Source organism: Bufo bufo, chromosome 1 (genome assembly GCF_905171765.1).
Source record: "Bufo bufo chromosome 1, aBufBuf1.1, whole genome shotgun sequence".
Classification (NCBI taxonomy): domain Eukaryota; kingdom Metazoa; phylum Chordata; class Amphibia; order Anura; family Bufonidae; genus Bufo; species Bufo bufo.
The window spans coordinates 556,221,002-556,244,317 of NC_053389.1; the positions used below are offsets into that span (position 1 = coordinate 556,221,002).

A 23,316-nucleotide genomic window follows, 5' to 3' on the forward strand; every position below is an offset into this window, starting at 1 on the left:
TATTTTCTCAGTCCAAAAAACTTAAGAGGGACAACTGATGCATCCTGAATGGAATTCTCATTCAGAATGCATTAGGATAAAACTGATCAGTTTTTTTCTGGTATTGAGCTCCTGTGACGGAACTCAATGCCGGAAAAGAAAAACGCTAGTGTGAAAGTACCTGAAGAAGGCATCTTATGTTCTTGTACTTATTGGTGTTTTATTCATTTTAGGTAAATACTCTTTAAAAGAAAAGATGCATAATAGAATAGTAAATAATATTTACTCAATGCTACAAAAAGAGTGCACTTTCTTTTATCACATATTTCATACTGTTTCTCTTTAACGGATGTGGTTTTCTGGTGTTCTTGCGGTGTCAGGTGTGTTTTTCTTTTTCTAATTTCTTTTATACTATGAACATGTTTTAACCTTTTTGTTCTACCCTTTCCTGCAACCCCTTCCCCAACAGTAAAGCGTGTTTTGATCTTGACATCTTCAGGATTACATTATAAAAAAACACACATTTAAGACTAACCATGTTACAATGTTGTCACTGTATATTTCTTCGTTATCAATGTGAACATATTAAATAACAATAGTAGGTATAGGACACATAAATTTAGTACTTTACTAATGACAGGCAGAAAAGTGTATTAAAAAAAAACAAAAAAAAACTGTTCTCTCACTATCACAGTTTAGGAGGTAGTTGAAGGATGAAATTGAGCATGTGTGTCCACCTCAGCGAGGGGGACTGAGAAATACGGAAAAAAGCAAACAGCAGGTGGTGCTATACAGATAGATTTTATTAAATAACTCAGTGGCTATTCAAAACTTTTAATTACATGCAATTACAAAAGTATTCAGATCCAGGTGCTGGTTTGAAAAATGCACGATATTTTTTTTGTGGGAACCCCTTTAAAGGGTTTGGCCACTTTAAAAGAATATAGCCTAAATGGCCATAAACCCATAGAATGCTTTTAGCTCACCTGAGCTGCTAAGAAGGCCCTGGGCTATGTAATAAGAACAGAGTCGTGGCTGCCTCTTCCATGGTGAAAGTCATGTGATTTATTAACATGACCACTTTCATAGCTGTCAACGTCTGTATACATGTCACTACCAGAGCTTTGAGACGTTCTCACAGCTCTGTTTCTCCACCCCTGTGATGATGTCACTACTAGAGCTTGGAGGAGTTCTCACTGCTCTGTTTCTCCGCCCCTGTGATGAAGTCTTTACTTTCGGTTTCCTTCCTCCCAGCTGTTCCTCCTGCGGTTGATTTCCCTGCCTTTAAATCACCCCTCCTCCTATTGTAGGGCGTGGATTATATTTCTCATTTCAGTTGTAGCTCTTGCTTGAGTATCTTCACTTGTAGCTATCAGTTCACTGGACCTGTGTTCTGCTGCAGCAAGCACTCCGGATATTGCCAGCTGTCCTTGGATCCGTTTTCTCTGCGGCTGCAGCTCCTTCAGCTAAGTGTGCAGACATTGTTGTGTACCTGGTTATTTTCTGACTGGATCTGAGGTGGCCACGGTTCCCTCCATATACTGAGCAGGGCACCGGTGGCCGTGCCCCTTCCACTATTGTAGGGGTTACAGTGGTCATCAGTCTTAGGTACGCGGGCATGCCTCGTTCCGCCATTTGGATCCGGGCATGTGCTTTAGCAGCATAGGGAGAGCTTTGAGGGTCTGACAGGGGTCACCCTTTATCCTCCCTAGTTTAGGTCGGTCAGTAGCTCTTTTTACTGTGTATACTCTTGTTGCTTACAAACAGCCGTGACAATACAGTTCTGCACAGGTGCTGGACTGGATCCGATACTGTCCAGCCCCTACACAGAAGAGGATGTCACAGTGGATGGTTTATTGTTGCACAGCATAGACTGTATGGCCGTTTACGGGGTATTCTTTTAAAGTGGCCAATCCTTTAATCCAGAATAAAGAAATAGACATTCCTCCATGAAATATATGGAAATCACAAATTAGTCCATTGTTGTTGTCCCCCTCAATAATCAACCCAAAATTATTTTATATACTAAATATATCTTACACTCTTCAATATGAGGAGTTTCTCATCCACACCATGCCCTCAATGTCAAGAATTATATGCTGATTTTTGGCTTTTGATATGGTATACCCTCAAATTGCACAATTCTGGGCTTTCTCAACACTCTTCTACAAGAAGATGAATGTACTCATCATATGATAATCAATTTTTTTATACTCATTTTAGTGAGCTGAGCAGAAAACCATATTGTACAGTAAATATACAATTACGATACACGCGTGCTAATCCATTGCTACTGTATACAATTGTACAAATGAGTATACAGTAGTAAGGGATTACCACAATTGGCATTGCCATATTGATGTTACATACAATATCAAAAACTGGTAGATATTCAAACAAGAGCACGTTAACTCAATATAATAAAATCGAAAATATCTGGGGGCAACCTCTATTTTGTATACAAAGTTTTCAAATGGGATTGCCACATTTACAATTTTCGTCCACTGATTACCCAAATGGCCCTTTTTCTTATCCATCGAAGGGCAAAAGCTTTCTAGGAAAAACAGGGTTTGTATGATAATATTTTTAAGAGTTCCTTTTGCTCGCACATAAATGAATAGCCTCAGATGGTACAGCCTCCTTTTCCTGCCATAAGTAGGTACCCTTGCAATGTGACCACCCTTGCAAATTTGATAATGTTTGGGGATTGGGTTCTCATTCTCCTTGATGCAATATTTGTCACCATGTCTCTGTAAAGATGGTTGTCTGGTTCTGCAGCCCCCATTCTTCCTCTACAATAGAGTCTACATGGTACTAATCATCTTTTAAATTTTCAAGGATAATATATATGGATAATTATTTTTCTGTACTGAGCTCTCTCTTTTAGCTTGTTCACAAAGTACCATATTTTTCGCCCTATAAGACACACATAGGTTTTAGAAGAGGACAATGGGAAAAAAATATTTTTCATTACACCTCAGGTCAGACCCCCAATGTTAATCAGACCTCAGCTGACAGCCCCAATCAGACCCCCAATGTTAATAAGACCCCAATGAGACCTCAGATCAGACCCCCAATCAGACTTCAGCTCAGACCCCAATGTAAATGACCCCCAATCAGACCTCAGATAAGAGCCCCATGCCTCTCATTAGCCCCCATATCCGCCCCATGCCTCTCATCAGCCCCATGCCTCTTATTAGCTCCCATATCAGCCGCTATGCCTCTCATCAGCCCCTATGCCTTTCATCACCCCAATATCAGCCCCCATGCCTCTCATCAGCACCCATATCAGCCCCTATGCCTCTCGTCACCCTATATCAGCCCTTTTGCCTCTCATCAGCCCCCCATAATCAGCCCTTATGCCTCTCAGCTCCCCCATTGCCTCAGATCAGCCTCATTGCCTCATGCCAGATAAAATAAACCACTTACCTCTCCTGCTCCCAGACGCCACCACTCCTCATCGCCCGCGCTCTGTCTTCCTCCTGCTGTCGGCTTTGCTGTGAACTGGCGCACACAGCGTGAGGTCATAGAGCAGTAAGCGGTGAGTACAGAGCCTTCGCTGCTTCCCAGTCCTCCGGTTCTAATGAGCGATTCCATAATGGAAGCACTTATTAGTATTTGCCCCATAAGACGCTGGGGCATTTCCCCATGCGTCTTATGAGGCAAAAAATACGGTAATCTTTTGTATGTATAACTATGTACTGTATTTGAGATCACAGCACCTATTATGAATCTATACACTGCTGTCATTGTCTTACTCTGTGTTATATGATGCTGTATGTTCAATTTTTTTCCGGTTATATTAGCTGTACCTGTCTTTCATTAACTTAACTTGGAAAAAAAGATGCCCCCATTGATTTATTCAATGTAGCCTACATTGTAGTAATGTATTGTCACAACCACTGACCTTTCTATAACTTACATCCAGCATACAGGAATCTGAGATACAGCTGTTGCAAGATGCTAAACGCTTCACATATCTACTTGAGCAACAAGAACATGAACTAGAAAAGGCAGATCAGTTCCCCGAGGGATCAAACACTGAAGTCTCCAGAATGAGGCATCAATTGCTCAAATATAACAATGACCTGAATGAAGCTGAGGAAAGGGAGTACAGGCTTCAGTATAAGCTGGAGTGGTAAGTCTTGTTGAAACAACATTCAAATATTCATCTTGCAGAGGTCCTCTCTGTGCTGGCTTATAAAGGAGGGGCCTCGAGTGGGAGACCCCAATCTAGAATGTGCATATGACCTTTAATTGCTAAAATTCTGTCCTACAGTATATCATTACTTGGTATATTAAGGTACATAGAAGTAGGATGATTTCTGCCTATGGTCTGCAGCAGTGTCTCTCAATGTTCTAAGCAAAGTATCCCATAATCAACCCTTTGGTGACATTTATGACTGATGTAGGGAGTTTAAAAAGTGGGTGATGGCTATGATCGGAGATATTCTGATCAGACACTTGACCTCTCAGATGCCATGGTGAATAGTGACCTGAGGATCTGAGCGGTTAGTCAGCTTAGTAATTCTGACCCTGGATTGCCTCTGTCATCAAACTTGCAGGGTGCCAATTGGTTGTCATGGCAACCCCGGGGCTTGTGAGGGATCCCAGCCCTTCCATTGATACCAGGCCTTCCATCAGTAGCAGGATTTAATAGAGGTCACAATCACCATAGACTGAAATACTAAAGTATTGCAGTATACGGTATAAATGATTCATCAATCGCATGTTCCTCTAGGGGGACTAAAAATAAATATAAAGAAAGAAAAGTTAAAATTATATACAGTACAGACCAAAAGTTTGGACACACCTTCTCATTCAAAGAGTTTTCTTTATTTTCATGACTATGAAAATTGTAGATTCACACTGAAGTCATCAAAACTATGAATTAACACATGTGGAATTATATACATAACAAACAAGTGTGAAACAACTGAAAATATGTCTTATTCTAGGTTCTTCAAAGTAGCCACCTTTTGCTTTGATTACTGCTTTGCACACTCTTGGCATTCTCTTGATGAGCTTCAAGAGGTAGTCCCCTAAAATGGTTTTCACTTCACAGGTGTGCCCTGTCAGGTTTAATAAGTGGGATTTCTTGCCTTATAAATGGGGTTGGGACCATCAGTTGCGTTGAGGAGAAGTCAGGTGGATACACAGCTTATAGTCCTACTGAATAGACTGTTAGAATTTGTATTATGGCAAGAAAAAAGCAGCTAAGTAAAGAAAAACGAGTGGCCATCATTACTTTAAGAGATGAAGGTCAGTCAGTCAGCCGAAAAATTGGGAAAACTTTGAAAGTAAAGGCTATTTGACCATGAAGGAGAGTGATGGGGTGCTGCGCCAGATGACCTGGCCTCCACAGTCACTGGACCTGAACCCAATCGAGATGGTTTGGGGTGAGCTGGACCGCAGAGTGAAGGCAAAAGGGCCAACAAGTGCTAAGCATCTCTGGGAACTCCTTCAAGACTGTTGGAAGACCATTTCAGGGGACTACCTCTTGAAGCTCATCAGGAGAATGCCAAGAGTGTGCAAAGCAGTAATCAAAGCAAAAGGTGGCTACTTTGAAGAACCTAGAATGACATATTTTCAGTTGTTTCACACTTGTTTGTTATGTATATAATTCCACATGTGTTAATTTATAGTTTTGATGCCTTCATAGTCCTGAAAATAAAGAAAACTCTTTGAATGAGAAGGTGTGTCCAAACTTTTGGTCTGTACTGTATATTTTTTAAAATATAAAAAAAGGTATTCAATATGTAACTCACCCAACTTCTCAAATTAGACATATAAAATAACTAATAATTGGTATTACCACATTGGAAAATGTTCAAACTATAAAAAAAATGCCACCTTGCCCCTTAAAAAAAGTGAATAAAAAGTAATCAAAAACTTGCATGTACCCCAAAGTGATACCAATAAAGCTACAGCTAGATCTGCAAAAAATAGGGGGCACATTTATTAAGACGTGCGTTTTAGATGTTGGTCTTAATAAAGCCCCATAGCTAAATGTAAGAGAGTTTCAAGCTGTCTTCCCATTTTCTACACCTAAAACAGGTGTAGAAAATGATAAATGTGTGAGCAGGGCGAAGTCGCAGATAACGGCGCAACTAACTATTGCGCCTGAAATATGCCTAATTTAGGCATATTTCAGAATAGTAAATGACACCCTAAGTCTTTACACAGCTCTGTAGACGGAAATTTTAAACAGTTAACAGTATCAGAATATGGTGATACAAAGATAATTTTTTCAAAGATTTTTTTTAAAAGTATTAACGCATTAGAAAAACTTCATAAATTTGGTATGATCTGCAGAATAAAAGTAACATGTCAGTTTTAGCACACAGTGAATGCTGTAAAAACAAACCCAAAAAGCAATGGCAGAATTTTTTTTACCCAAATTTTTTGGGCCATACTTCAATACATAATATGGTAAATTAAGTGGTGCCATTAGAAAATGTGAAGGTAAAAAGTTATGGGTCTTGGAAGGCGGGGAGGAAAACACTAAGGAAAAACGGAAATGTTTTTGAGGTGTCATGGGATTAAATAAATATTGCATATTATTTACTTCCAATTTATTTATAAATTTGTTTATTTCTTACAATCAGAAATTATGCTGCGCTTCCTTATTTGAGCCTTTTCGGTGCCTGACTACTTTATATTCATCAATAGTACTGATGGCTTTGTATATCATACAACCGTTCATGTGTAGCTATTGCGCAGGCTGTAAGTGTATTTGTATACAATTCTTTTTTTTTTTTTATATCTTTATTAGTATATAAAAAGAATACACAAGGAAATAATTTAATAATAATTTAAACACTCAATATGGTTAATACCTTTTTTCCTTTTCCCTCTTCCCCCAACCCAAATACAATTCTTGAATCCAATGCTGTGCACTTGCGCATAACTCGACATAGTTTGCAACTTTTTCAGGGCCATAAATGTGGTGTATCCTAATGATAAATCTGGCCCAAATAACAATGATGAAGAGTATTGGAATTTTTATTTTTTATTTTTTTTAGACAAGGATTTCATCCCAGAGAATTTCCTTTCTTCTTAAAACAAAATTGAGCATTTATTTGACAAGCAGCAATACATTAAGGATCCAGGAGTGATCTCTGGCAAGCTTGAATATCGTAAAAGAGATTGCAAAATAGATAGGTAAGGGCCATTACACCAGCAGATTTTCTGCCAGTCACAAGCATCAGTTAACTTTATAGCAAGTTGATCGGCACTCATTAACTGCCATTTAAATGCAGAAATCATTGTAATACGATCATTCATCCCTATGCATTTATTGGTAGCACATTCCCTGTTTACAAGGAGATGCTATGCCAACAAGCAATCATGTTAATGCTTGCTGGGCATAGTTACTTGGTACAGTGGTTGGAAAGGAACTGTCCTGCTGATCATCAGTAAAAAGGGCATAACATTTCAGCAGAAATGACTGTAATTCACAATTTTTGTAACCATGCAGTCACTAAGCGTGTTGCACAGTTGGATTTTACATTTTCTATGTGTTCCAAATAAAGTTAGATTTTATTTCCGAATGCTGGATGCCTCCCAGTTTTGCAGCTGACTATCTAGCTGACACCATGACAACTGATTGAAAAGGCTCAGGCCTCGTATGATCTGAGATGATAAAATAAAGAATAAATCTGTCATGAGATGCTGTTTCTCATTCTAACCAGAACACGACCTCTCACAAGGCGTCAAAAAAGGAGACCAGGATTTCCATGTTGCTTAAAATTTGTGCAGAGCTTTGTTTCCTGTAAACCCCTTTCAGGGGTAGGTTAAGTCGGTGTTCTGCCAGGAGCTTCCAAGCCTAATATAGTTTTTTAAAGCTATGTGAGCGCCGTGGCTTTCTTGCAGCTTGCTAAGCACAGCGCTGTACATTGTATAGTGGCCCTGCTTGGTATCGTGCTTCGCCCCATTGAAGTGAATTGTTGTGGGACCCCCACCGATCAGATACCGATGACCTACCCTGAGGATAGGTCATCAATACATTATCCTGAGGATGGGTCATCAGTAACAAAATCTTGGGAACACCCTTTAATATATCTCTGTCTGGTGGAAGATAGCTTTGAGACCATCTTCCCAGAAGGAATCCTGCGGCTGAAAGGCTGCTGACCACTTGCTAATGTGAAATAACCCAATGATTTTGGGTGCTTCTTAGTAAACACAAAGCCTAAAAAAATATTTATTAGAGGATTTTAACCCCTTCCTGTTGTGAACATTTTTTTTTAATTATTATTACTTCCTGCCTTCCAAAAACCATACATTAGATATATATAAAAAAAAAAAAAATTCAATATCCTATAGTCTTAGTCAATTACACCATTATTTTGTGGCCTTGGTTTTCACGGATTTCACTGTGTGGTAAAAATGATACATTGCCATTATTAGGAGGGTCCGTACAATTACAGTGATATAAAAATTATATATTAATGCACATCTGTCAGCATGAACAACCCTATTAAACCAGGCACACTGCCTGGAAGGGTTGAGCATGCTGATTAAAACTACTCCTTGTTTATGTGTGTATGATGCACAGTTCCATAGAAAACTGCATTTTGATCAATATGCTAAGTAGCTAGTTGGAGCACTGAGGGGCCGTCCACAGCCCTTGGAGCACCAGTCTGTGATCACCCCTGCAGCCTTAGCCACTCCCTCCATCCCCCTTTTCTTGAGATATCCAGCCCTGTCGATCCAGGGGATGTGGCAAGTGGATTTTCACAAACTGGTGCCCCAAGGGCTCTGGCCGGCCCCTTAGTGCTCCAACTAGCTTATTAGCAGCCCTTTCTGGAACGTTGCAACGTACAGACAGACAATCAGCATGTTCAAGTCTTCCATGCAGTGTACCTGGTATTATACTTTTGATCATACTGGCAGATGTCCTTTAATTTAAATTTCTTTCCATCACAATATTCTGACACCCGGAACTTATTTATTGATGCAATTTTGGATTACAGAAAAAGCTTCAGTGTCCAGTCTTTATTGAATGTCCATATAATCCATATTGTAACAAGTGCTGCACTGCTTAATGTGTTTCGGACCTACCATGGTCCATCCAATAAAGATTATTGACACATGCTCAGTGCACAACACCTCCATACATACTCTAGGAAACTCTGGTGAGCTGATTCTTTCATGTTCATTAACCATTTTATCACATTAGTATTCATTTCTTTTTGAAAGTGGAAGCGACCATAAAAACGGAGATTAGCGATCTTGATTTTTTTTTTCCTGTTACAGTATTCACTACAGTTTACAGTGTTCATTATAGTCTATGGTCAAATTATTGTGTTCTTATTATCCTAATAAAACATTGCCATGGCAGGCCTGGGAACCTACATAAGGCTCCTGGCTGGCCAAGCAACCAAATGGTCCCCATTATTTTATTTGGGGGTGGGTGGTAATGGACATTTGTTACTGGGTATAGCTTATATCCGAGGGGTTAAATGTCCATGATCAGAGGTGCCTTTGATCACAGACACTGCTGGCAGGTGTTTCTGCAAGGTGCCATTCCTCTGTTGTCACTCTTAAAATGTATGAACAAATTGACAAGTGGTTGTTACTATTCCCCTTGTCAATAGAACATGTCCTAGTCTGACACTGAATATCACAGGGAAAAATGACTTTCCATATAAAACGTAGCTTTTACTTTTGAGTGTTAAAATAATACCCCATATAAATGAAGAAAATAATCATGAACTGTGCCAGATAAATAGAAAACTCCGTAACTCCCATAGAAATGAATGGAGCGGCTCCGCACGAGTGCAATCGGCTGCTCTGGTCATTTAATGGGAGCAGCAGGGGGTTTGCAACGGGTACAGGGCCCCCATTCTCGTGATCAGTGGGGGGCCCAGCGGTAGGTAATAACTTTAACCTACCGAAATAACCCTTTAAGTGTCTATTAAAACGGACATTCCAGGAGTGGTGACAAGCAACTTAAAGGACGTTGACCTCTCAAACCAGTGAACTTTACTCATGACCTCTAGAGGATCTCATTAACCATATACCTAAACTATAAAGTGCTATACTAAATACATTAGAGTTACATAAACAGTTCACAAGACCTGGTGCTCCACATGATTTAATAGTTTGCAGGACCTCATGCCAACAGTTCAATTTCTGCTTGCCTAAACCTTGTAAAAGCATCAGGCCATTAAGCAGTTTTGATCTTTATTGGATTTACTGGATGCATTAACGTAAAATGGTCACACTGGGAGTGATCAATTTATCATATTTGAAGCCTAAAGTAGTGTTGAAATGGAAGCAGTAGAAAATATTATCCTTAATGCCTCCATACAGCATTATACTGGGTCTGTACTATGCCCAGAAGTATTTTGACTTTCTACGCTGCTCTGTTCTCACTCCACCCTCTAACATTGTGGGGGGAAATGTTGTCACTGTTTGTTCTGGTGAATTGGAAACAATAGCCTAAGTCATATTACAATGTACCTACAAGACAATACATTTTTTATGTAACCAGCGTTATCAAGCCTGCCTTCAATATCCTATGATTTAATTGGCACTTGATCTGTGGAGGAAATGTCAAGCATTCTTCATCACACATGTAATGGACAAGCACCAATTGTAGTGGTTTTTCCGCACTATGGAAAATCTGAGAGTTCGTGTAGCGTCCTACATAGTAATCAGTGTTCTGAAGAATAAAACCGTGACCTTTTCAGAGAACCTGCCAGCAAAGCAGAGCAGTGTCACATTGGCATGGCTTGCATCAGTGTAGGTCTCATTGTAAATGACCTCCATTGTGTTTTAGGCTACTTTCACACCTGCGTTCGGTGCGGATCCGTCTGGTATCTGCACAGACGGATCCGCACCTATAATGCAAACGCTTAGATCCGTTCAGAACGGATCCGTTTGCATTACCATGAACAAAAAAAAATATTATTTTTTTTTGTTCATGATAATGCAAACGGATCCGTATTGACTTTACATTGAAAGTCAATGGGGGACGGATCCGTTTGAAAATTGAGCCATATTGTGTCAACTTCAAACGGATCCGTCCCCATTGACTTACATTGTAAGTCTGGACGGATCCGTTTGTCTCCGCACGGCCAGGCGGACACCCGAACGCTGCAAGCTGCGTTCAGGGGTCCGCCTGCTGAGCGGAGGACAGACGGTGCCAAACTGATGCATTCTGAGCGGATCCGTATCCACTCAGAATGCATTAGGGCTGGACGGATCCGTTCGGGGCCGCTTGTGAGAGCCTTCAAACAGAACTCACAAGCGGAGCCCCGAACGCTAGTGTGAAAGTAGCCTTAATCGTCAGTGTAAATCACCGTACACTGCTTGTTGCACCTTGGAGTTTGGCACTTTGGCAGTAGCTGGCTACAGTATCAATTCATCCATCTTCCAGCACATGCAGAGGGTTGTAGTTTCACGGCAGCTAGATTAAATACATCAAGTTCATAATTAATTGAAACAAGTCTATAAAAGTGATCAGTAACACTGAGACTCAACTCTTATGTCTGTGGTGCATTGTTGGGGTATACGCCAGAAAAATCCCCGAGCATATATGCCAACATGCCCATAGACCTTCATTGCCAAACAAATGCCAAAACAGTGTCCTTCTCATAGACTTTCATTGCCAAACATATGCCAAAACAGTATCCTTCTCATAGACTTTCAGTGTCAAACGTATGCCAAAACAGTACCCTTTTAGCATATATCTGGCCACTATACATTGGGATCCTGCATCTTTGACTGTATTGAAACAAGCAGAAGCTTATGTTTAACAGAAAAATAATATTCTTCATGGTACACACAGTCTATGGCACAAATGTGCATATAGTTAACATGTAATCATAAACTGTGGGCATCTGCGTTTTCACAGTTTGTATCCTGGCGAAACTTAATTTACTATAATTTTGGGTGTTTCTAGTGTTTTGGTTGTGTTGTCAGACTATATACAGAATGATTCTACTATTTACTCTATAAACCTCTATGTACCATCTGAAGTCGATTTGCTCAAGGAGTGTCGGGGGCAACATTACATGAAGATAATTGCTAGATGATTAGACTTTGTGGTAATTTGCATGTTTCATGTGATATACTTATGTAATAGCTTGGTAAAGAAACAGTAAGAATAAATCTTATAAGAGTATAAGGCTGGTTTCACACGAACGAGCTTAACGCAGTGAACTCGCAGGCTGAGTCTGCGGAAGCTCCCGTACTGACCTTCCTAGCACTGATGGGGTCACATAGCACTGAGAGCATTATGTGCTAGGGAGTTTTGTACAGGAACTTCCGCAGACACACGCTGCGAGTTCACAGCGTTGAGTTCACTTGTGTGAAACCAACCTGAAGATTGCTCCAACAAAGCTATCTATACAGTAATCCAGGAATTATTAAGGCACTCTCCACAAGGAGATATAGTACCCCCCAACTTGCCATTATTATGTTACAGCCTGTCTTATATGAGTTTTCTGAAATCTCTCCCAATTTCTTCCCATTTTGATTTTTAATCAGTATTATTACAGTTCTCTTGGAAGGTATGAGTACACAATATAAAAATATAATTAACATTGTATGAGTTACAGAAGTGGACCCCTTGACACCCCCCCACCAAACATTTTTTGTTTTCATTTTTGTTTTTCCCTCTCCGTCTTCCAAAAGCCAAAACTGGTTTTGCTTTTCTGTTCACATAGCCATCCTAGGGCTTGTTTTTTTGCAGGACAAATTTGTTTTAATGGCACTAGTTACATCATGTACTGAAAAATGGGAAAATAGTTCTTTGTAGTGTGAAATTGAAATAGTTTTTTAGATTTTTTTTTTTTTTTTTTACTGCGTTCACTGTACAGGAATACTGACATGTTACCTTTCTTTTGCATGTCAGTAAGATTAGAATGATACAAAAATTTTATTTGTTTTCTTTTGCTTTATTACTTTTTTTAAAAAAGGTTTGAAAAAATAGCTTTGGGTTGCCATATTCTGACACCCATAACTTTTTGTGAGTTTGTTTTTGTGGGGAGAGCTGTAGTTTTTATTGGTATCATCTTGGGGTACACGTGATTTATTTTCATAACTTTTTATATAATTTTTTTTAGGGGGTGAGGTGACCATTCAGCATTTTGTTATTGTGTTCACCGTGCAGGACAAATACTCATATTTTAACCACCTCAGCCCCTATAGCTTAAACACCCTTAATGACCAGGCCACTTTTTACACTTCTGACCTACCCTACTTTCACCGTTTATTGCTCGGTCATGCAACTTACCACCCAAATTAATTTTACCTCCTTTTCTTCTCACTAATAGAGCTTTCATTTGGTGGTATTTCATTGCTGCTGCCATTTTTACTTTTTTTGTTATTAATCGAAATTTAACGATTTTTTTGCAAAAAAATGACATTTTTCACTTTCAGTTGTAAAATTTTGCAAAAAAAAACGACATCCATATATAAATTTTTCTCTAAATTTATTGTTCTACATGTCTTTGATAAAAAAAAAATGTTTGGGTAAAAAAAAAATGGTTTGGGTAAAAGTTATAGCGTTTACAAACTATGGTACAAAAATGTGAATTTCCGCTTTTTGAAGCAGCTCTGACTTTCTGAGCACCTGTCATGTTTCCTGAGGTTCTACAATGGCCAGACAGTACAAACACCCCACAAATGACCCCATTTCGGAAAGTAGACACCCTAAGGTATTCGCTGATGGGCATATTGAGTTCATAGAACTTTTTATTTTTTGTCACAAGTCAGCGGAAAATGATGATGATTATTTATTTATTTTTCCTTTCTTACAAAGTCTCATATTCCACTAACTTGTGACAAAAAATAAAAACTTCGATGAACTCACTATGCCCATCAGCGAATACCTTGGGGTGTCTTCTTTCCAAAATGGGGTCACTTGTGGGGTAGCTATACTGCCCTGGCATTCTAGGGGCCCAAATGTGTGGTAAGTAGTTTGAAATCAAAATCTCTAAAAAATGGCCGGTGAAATCCGAAAGGTGCTCTTTGGAATGTGGGCCCCTTTGCCCACCTAGGCTGCAAAAAAGTGTCACACATGTGGTATCTCTGTACTCAGGAGAAGTTGGGCAATGTGTTTTGGGGTGTCATTTTACATATACCCATGCTGGGTGAGATAAATATCTTGGTCAAATGCCAACTTTGTATAAAAAAAATGGGAAAAGTTGTCTTTTGCCAAGATATTTCTCTCACCCAGCATGGGTATATGTAAAATGACACCCCAAAACACATTGCCCAACTTCTCCTGAGTACGGCGATACCAGATGTGTGACACTTTTTTGCAGCCTAGATGCGCAAAGGGGCCCACATTCATTTTATGAGGGCATTTTTAGACATTTGGATCCCAGACTTCTTCTCACGCTTTAGGGCACCTAGAATGCCAGGGCAGTATAAATACCCCACATGTGACCCCATTTTGGAAAGGAGACACCCCAAGGTATTCAATGAGGGGCATGGCGAGTTCATAGAAATTTTATTTTTTTGGGCACGAGTTAGCGGAAATTGATATTTTTATTTTTTTTCTCACAAAGTCTCCCTTTCCGCTAACTTGGGACAAAAATTTAAATCTTTCATGGACTCAATATGCCCCTCACGGAATACCTTGGGGTGTCTTCTTTCCGAAATGGGGTCACATGTGGGGTATTTATACTGCCCTGGCATTCTAGGGGCCCTAAAGCGTGAGAAGAAGTCTGGAATATAAATGTCAAAAAAAAATTACGCATTTGGATTCCGTGAGGGGTATGGTGAGTTCATGTGAGATTTTATTTTTTGACACAAGTTAGTGGAATATGAGACTTTGTAAGAAAAAAAATAATTATTTCCGCTAACTTGGGCCAAAAAAATGTCTGAATGGAGGGGGGGTGATCAATGACAGGGGGGTGATCAGGGAGTCTATATGGGGTGATTACCCCCCTGTCATTGATCACCCCCCTATAAGGCTCCATTCAGATGTCCGTATGTGTTTTTTTGCGGATCCGATCCATGTATCAGTGGATCCGTAAAAATCATACGGACATCTGAATGCAGCCTTACAGGGGGGTGATCAATGACAGGGGGGGTGATCAATGACAGGGGGGTGATCAGGGAGTCTATATGGGGTGATCACCCCCCTGTCATTGATCACCCCCCTATAAGGCTCCATTCAGATGTCCGTATGTGTTTTTTTGCGGATCCGATCCATGTATCAGTGGATCCGTAAAAATCATACGGACATCTGAATGCAGCCTTACAGGGGGGTGATCAATGACAGGGGGGTGATCAATGACAGGGGGGTGATCAGGGAGTCTATATGGGGTGATCACCCCCCTGTAAGGCTCTATTCAGATGTCCGTATGTGTTTTGCGGATCCGATCCATGTATCAGTGGATCCGTAAAAATCATACGGACATCTGAATGCAGCCTTACAGGGGGGTGATCAATGACAGGGGGGTGACCAGGGAGTCTATATGGGGTGATCACCCACCTGTAGGGCTCCATTCAGACGTCTGTATGTGTTTTGCGGATCCTATCCATCTATCAGTGGATCCGTAAAAATCATACGGACGTCTGAATGGAGCCTTACAGGGGAGTGATCAATGACAGGGGGGTGATCAGGGAGTCTATATGGGGTGATCACCTCCGTCATTGATCACTCCCCTGTGAGGCTCCATTCAGACGTCCGTATGTGTATTGCGGATCCGATCCATCTATCAGTGGATCCGTAAAAATCATACGGATGTCTGAATGGAGCCTTACAGGGGGTTATCAATGACAGGGGGGTGATCAATGACAGGGGGGTGATCAGGGAGTCTATATGGGGTGATCTGGGGTGATCAAGGGTGATCAGGGGTGAATAAGGGGTTAATAAGTGACGAGGGGGTGTAGTGTAGTGTGGTGCTTGGTGCTACATTTTACTGAGCTACCTGTGTCCTCTGGTGGTCGATCCAAACAAAGGGGACCACCAGAGGACCAGGTAGCAGGTATATTAGACGCTGTTATCAAAACAGCGTCTAATATACCTGTTAGGGGTTAAAAAAATCACATCTCCAGCCTGCCAGCGAACGATCGCCGCTGGCAGGCTGGAGATCCACTCGCTTACCTTCCGTTCCTGTGAACGTGCGCACCTGTGTGCGCACGTTCACAGGAAATCTCGCGTCTCGCGAGAGGATGTGCCGGCGCGTCCAGGAGGAATGAATCAACCACCTCCAGGACGCGTCGCTGCGTTCGGCGGTCCGGAGGTGGTTAATAGTTTGTACTTTTTTGGACATGGCAATGCCAATTATGTTTATTTTTTTTATAGTTTACACAGTCAAACCAGAAAATGTTGGCACCCCTGAAATTGTTCAAGAAAATGAAGTATTTCTCACAGAAAAGTATTGCAGTAACACATGTTTTGCTATACACATGTTTATTCCCTTTGTGTGTATTGGAACAAAACCAAAAAAGGGAGGAAAAAAAGCTATTTGGACATAATGTCACACCAAACTCCAAAAATGGGCTGGACAAAATTATTGGCACCCTTAACTTAATATTTGGTTGCACACCCTTTGGAAAAAATAACTAAAATCAGTTGCTTCCTATAACTATCAATAAGCTTCTGACACCTGACACCTCTCTGACAAACTGCTCCAGGTCTCTCTTATTGGAAGGGCGCCTTTTCCCAACAGCAATTTTAAGATCTCTCCTCAGGTGTTCAATGGGATTAGATCTGGACTCATTGCTGGCCACTTCAGAACTCTCCAGCTCTTTGTTGCCATCCCTTTCTGGGTGCTTTTTGACGTATGTTTGGGTCATTGTCCTGCTGGAAGACCCAAGATCTCGGACGCAAACCCAGCTTTCTGACACTGGTCTCTACAGTGCGACCCAAAATCCGTTGGTAATCCTCAGATTTCATGATGCCTTGCACACATTCAAGGCACCCAGTGCCAGAGGCAGCAAAACAGCCCAAAAACATCAATGAACCTCCACCATATTTCACTGTAGGTACTGTGTTCTTTTTTTTGTAGGCCTCATTCCGTTTTCTGAACAGTAGAATGATGTGCTTTACCAAAAAGCTCTATATTGGTCTCATCTGTCCACAAGACGTTTTCCCAGAAGGATTTTGTCTTACTCAAGTTAATTTTTGCAAAATGTAGTCTTGCTTTTTTATGTCTCTGTGTCAGCAGTGGGGTCCTCCTGGGTCTCCTGCCATAGCGTTTAATTTCATTTAAATGTCGACGGATAGTTTGCGCTGACACTGATGCTCCCTGAGCCTGCAGGACAGCTTAAATATCTTTGGAACTTGTTTGGGGCTGCTTATCCACCATCCGGACTATCCTGCGTTGACACCGTTCATCAATTTTTCTCTTCTGTCCACGCCCAGGGAGATTAGCTACAGTGCCATGGGTTGCAAGCTTCTTGATAATGTTGCGCACTGTGGACAAAGGCAAATCTAGATCTCTGAAGATGGACTTGTAACCTTGAGATTGTTGATATTTTTCCACAATTTTGGTTCTCAAGTCCTCAGACAGTTCTCTTCTCCTCTTTCTGTTGTCCATGCTTAGTGTGGCGCACACAGACACACAATGCAAAGACTAAGTGAACTTCTCTCCTTTTTATCTGCTTTCATGTGTGATTTTTATATTGCCACACCTGTTACTTGCCCCAGGTGAGTTTAAAGGAGCATCACATGCTTGAAACAATCTTATTTATTCACAATTTTAAAAGGGTGCCAATTATTTTGTCCAGCCCATTTTTGGAGTTTGGTGTGACACTCAATTAGCTTTTTTTCCTCCCTGTTTTGGTTTTGTTCCAATATACACAAAGGGAATAAACATGAGTATAGCAAAACACGTGTTACTGCAATACTTTTCTGTAAGAAATACTTCATTTTCTTGAATTTTTAGGGGTGCCAACATTTACGGCCATGACTGTATGTACAATTGGGAAATGGGATTAATTCATTATTTTTATAATATATATATATATATATATATATATATATATATATTTTTTTTTTTACTTTGTTTTCAAACATGCACTCATTGGATTTCTTATGCCATGTGGTGGTTTTGATGTTTTGTACCTGCATAGACTGATGCTTACGACATCTTCCTATTAAACCCTGTCACAGGAAAGGTTTAATAGGAAGATTACAAACACAGGCCTGGGAGCCTTTACAAGGCCCTCCAAGGCTACCCTGATGACCAATTAGGAATTCTGCCATAGGAGGGCAGTCGGGGGTATGTTTGATGCATCTGAGGGGTTAAAGGGGCTCTCCAGGTCTGTACCTAAAAAGCTTCTTTCTGCTACCCTGTGGAGAGAAAACAACTTTGAGCAGTACTTACCCTTCTGGGGCTCCTACACAACTAGCCATCAATTACTGATAGGACTGCCCCTGGACTTGTAAGGCCAGAATGAGTGGATATTTAAATAAATCAAGCCCCCTCACCCCCCCCCCCCCCCTAGGCTGCTCAGCAAGTGGAGGCACAGTCACACTTATATTTTAGGACAGCGGCTATTGTAAATCATTCCTGCAGAACCCCTTTAATCTGCTGTCCATGACCATGACACTAAGAGCACTCTTGCGTTGACCAGTATATTTCCTTTTCCTTGAAAAGGTTTTCAAAATCTCTGCATGCTGTCCTTCAGTAGGAACTTCATGGTTTACTCTGAGGAAAACAAATCTGACCTGGTGATGTGGTGATCACACATGTGCTTGACTTGTTAGAAGAGACAACCCTGTAAGGCTCTGTCCAAATCTGCGGCAAGCATTACGGTATTCTGTTCTGGCAGAGAAGCAGAATACTAGAATTGCCATATCTGCCATAGCCATACACAGCCAGGCTCTATTGTATTCCCATTCTCTTTAACCACTTCACATCTGCCCATAGGATATAAACGTCCTATGGTTGGATGTTTATTTCTGAATCAAAGTTCTGGAACGTCCATTCAGAGATGGCAGCTGCACGCTAATCGTGCAGCTGCCGAGCGGGGGGCCCGCTGTCAGTGACAGCAGGGCAACCCAGAGAGAAGGCAGGGACAGTTACCAGGTGTCCCTGCCTTCTAAATCGCTGCATACACGCGCTTCCTGTCCTGGCCCAGTGGTCATGTGACCGTCGGGGCCGGGAGAGTGCAGGAGCTGTTGGGTCTTCCACAGACCTCGATCAGCCTTGCATTGAGGCTGTACAGCACTGTATGCTGCTGTACAGCCTCTCTGGGGGCTGTATTTCCCCTGTAACTGGGGCTACTATGTCAGCCCCAGTTACAGGAGAAATTAATAGTGAAAATAAAAAAGTGAAGTTAAATGTCCCCCAGAGGTCTTGTATGACCTTACGGGGGACGTAAAGTGTAAAATAAAAAATAAAAAAAAGTGTTAAGAAAATAAAAATAAAGGTTTCACATGTAAAAATGTAAAAAAAAAATCTAATCCCCCAATTTAGTAATTAAAAAAAAATGTGAAAAATAGATAAAATAAAATAGACATATTTGTTATTGCCGCGTCTGTAACGACTGATTCTATAAATATATGACATTATCCACACCGTCTGATAACACCATAAAAAAAGAAAAACTGTAAAAAAAGAAAGAAAAAAAAGCCATTTTTGTCACCTTACATCACAAAAAGTGCAACTCTAAGTGATCAAAAAGGCGTATGTCCCACAAAATGGTACCAATAAAACAGTCACCTCATCCCGCAAAAAATGAGCCCTTACATAAGAATATCGCTCAAAAAAATAAAAAATACTATAGCTCTCAGAACATGGAGACAATAAAACATAATTTTTTTGTTTCAAAAATGCTTTTATTGTGTTAAAGTAAAATAAAAAACAAAAAAAGTATAAGTATGAGGTATCGTCGCATCCGTAACAACCAGCTCTATAAAAATATCACATGACCTAACCCCTCAGGTGAACACCATAAAAAAAAAAAAAAAACTGTGCCAAAAAAGCTATTTTTGGTCACCTAACATTACATAAAGTGCAACACCAAGCGATCAAAAAGTCTTATGCCCCCCAAAGTACTAATCAAACCGTTACCTCATCTTGCAAAAAATTAGACCCTAACTAAGACAATCAGTCAAAAAATAAAAAAGCTATGGCTCTCAGACTATGGAGACAATAAGAAAAACTAATTCTTTTGTTTCAAAAATGCTATTATTGTATAAAACTTAAATAAATAAGAAAAAGTATACATATTAGGTATTGCCACGTCTGTAACGATCTGCTCTATAAAAATGTCCCATGACCTAACCCCTCAGGTGAACGCTGTAAAAATAAATAAATAAAAACTGCTAAAACAGACAATTTTTGGGTCACTTTTCCCCATGAAGTGTAATAATCAATGATCAAAAAATCATATGTACCCAAAAATGGTACCAATAAAAACGTCAACTCTTCTTGCAGAAATCGAGCTCCTGCACAAGACGATCGGCAGAAAAAAAAAAAAATGGCGTTCAGAAAATGGAGACACAAAAACATATTTTTTTTCTCAAAAGTGCTTTATTATGTAAAACTGAATCAAACAAAGAAAGTAGAAATATTTGATATAATTGCGTCCGTGACAACCTGCTCTATAAAAATAGCACATGATCTACCCAGTGAATGTTGTAAAAAATAAAAACAGTGCCAAAACAGCCATTTTTTGGTTACCTTGCCTCACAAAAAATGTAATATAGAGCAATTAAAAATCATATGTACCCCAAAATAGTACCAATAAAACAACTTATCTCCTCGTTTCCAAAATGGGGTCACTTTTTGGGAGTTTTTACTGTAACGGTGCATCAGAGGGGCTTCAAATGGGACATGGCATCTAAAAATCAGTTCAGCAAAATCTGCCTTTCAAAAAAACATACGGCGCTCCTTTTCTTCTGTGCCCTGCCGTGTGCCCTTACATCAGTTTACGACCACATGTGAGGTGTTTCTGTAAACCTCAAAATCAGGATAATACATATTAAGTTTTGTTTGGCTGTTAACCCTCGATGTGTTAAAGAAAAAAATGAATTAAAATGGAAAATCTGCCCAAAAAATTAAATTTAGAAATGTCATCTGCATTTTCCTTTAATTCAATACAAAGTTTGTAAAATCAGTTTTGAATAACATGAGCGGTGTAGTTTCTACAATGGGGTCATTTATGGGGGGTTTCCACTATGTAAGCCCCACAAAGTGACTTCAGACCTGAACTGGTCCTTAAAAAGTGGGTTTTGGAAATTTTAACAATTGCTTCTAACGTCCTAAAAAATAAAATAACATTTACAAAATGATGCCAACATAAAGTAGACATATGGGGAATGTTAGGTAATAAATATTTTATGAGTTATCACTTTCTGTTTAAATTAAAATTTTAAAACTTGAGAATTTTTCAAAATTTTGGGTAAATTTGGGATTATTTTATAAAAAAAGGTGAAATATATCGACTCAGATTTACCACTGTCATGAAGTACAATGTGTCACGAGAAAACAGTCTCAGAATGGCTTGCATAAGTAAAAGCGTTCTTAAGTTTTTACCACATAAAGTGACACGTCAGATTTGCAAAATTAGGCACTATCAGGAAGGGGGTAAATGGCCCGAATGTGAAGTGGTTAATGGGATCAGTTGGGTCTCTGTCATGAATGCCAGCTTTCTGCCAGAAAAATACCACTGTATAGACATACAGTTGCAAGAAAAAGTATGTGAACCCTTTTGAATGATATGGATTTCTGCACAAATTGGTCATAAACTGTGATCTGATCTTCATCTAAGTCACAATAGACAACCACAGTCTGCTTAAACTAATAACACACAAAGAATTAAATGTTACCAAACCATGTTTATATTGAACACACCATGTAAACATTCACAGTGCAGGTGGAAAAAGTATGTGAACCCTTGGATTTAATAACTGGTTGAACCTCCTTTGGCAGCAATAACTTCAACCAAACGTTTCCTGTAGTTGCAGATCAGACGTGCACAACGGTCAGGAGTAATTCTTGACCATTCCTCTTTACAGAACTGTTTCTGTTCAGCAATATTCTTGGGATGTCTGGTGTGAATCGCTTTCTTGAGGTCATGCCACAGCATCTCAATCGGGTTAAGGTCAGGACTCTGACTGGGCCACTCCAGAAGGTGTATTTTCTTCTGTTTAAGAAATTCAGTTGTTGATTTACTTCTATGCTTTGGGTCGTTGTCCTGTTGCAACACCCATCTTCTGTTGAGCTTCAGCTGGTGGACAGATGGCCTTAAGTTCTCCTGCAAAATGTCTTGATGAACTTGGGAATTCATTTTACCTTTGATGATAGCATTTCGTCCATGCCCTGACGCAGCAAAGAAGCCCCAAACCATGATGCCCCCACCACCATACTTCACAGTTGGGATGAGGTTTTGATGTTGGTGTGCTGTGCCTCTTTTTCTCCACACATGGTGTTGTGTGTTTCTTTCAAACAACTCAACTTTGGTTTCATCTTTTCATCTGTCCACAGAATATTTTGCCAGTACTGCTGTGGAACATCCAGGTACTCTTGTGCAAACTGTAAACGTGTAGCAATGTTTTTTTTTTACAGCAGTCCTCTGTGGTATCCTCCCATGAATCTGGTATCCTCCCAGCAGTCTTTCAGTCATCTTTACAGGACAGCCACTCCTAGGGAGAGTAGCAGCAGTGCTGAACTTTCTCCATTTATAGACAATTTGTCTTACCGTGGACTGATGAACAGCAAGGCTTTTGGGGATACTTTTATAACCCTTTCCAGCGCAAGTCAACAATTCTTAATCGTGGGTCTTCTGAGAGCTCTTTTGTGCGAGGCATCATTCACATCAGGCATTGCTTCTTGTGAAAAGCAAACCCAGAACTGGTGCGTGTTTTTTATAGGGCAGGGCAGCTGTAAAAAAACACCTCCAATCTCATCTCATTGATTGGACTCCAGTTGGGTGACACCTCACTCCAATTAGCTCTTGGAGATTAGTCTAGGGGTTCACATACTTTTTCCACCTGCACTGTGAATGTTTACATGGTGTGTTAAAAAAAACATGGTAACATTTAATTTTTTGTGTGTTATTAGTTTAAGCAGACAGTAATTGTCTATTGTTGTGACTTAGATGAAGATCAGATCACATTTTATGACCAATTTGTGCAGAAATCCATATCATTCCAAAGGGTTCACATACCTTTTCTTGCAACTGTAGTTTAACTGTACTGTAAGTGTAAGCTGTGTACCTGTGTGTGCATCACATGGCCAGAATAGGTATCTATTCACTGGACCCAAACTGTGAAGGTTCCTACTGAATGGACACAAGCTGAGATTTTTAAAATTGTGAGGTATTGTTACAGAAAGTATATTGGAAAATTGTATAGCTTTCACCCTACAAAGAATACCATTTATTTGCTAAAACCAGAGTACACCTTGTTTCTAT

At 40.1% G+C, this 23,316-nt stretch overlaps 1 protein-coding gene across 2 annotated transcripts in view; it reads left to right on the plus strand.

The window, feature by feature from the left end:
* The window catches only part of CCDC146 (coiled-coil domain containing 146), a 133,124-nt gene that overhangs the window by 46,835 nt on the left and 62,973 nt on the right, over positions 1 to 23,316 (plus strand). For both annotated transcript variants that reach the window (XM_040412994.1, XM_040413002.1), the window contains exon 4: positions 3,908 to 4,117. In XM_040412994.1, coding sequence (XP_040268928.1) covers positions 3,908 to 4,117 — 210 coding nt within the window. The remainder of the gene's footprint in view (positions 1 to 3,907; positions 4,118 to 23,316) is intronic.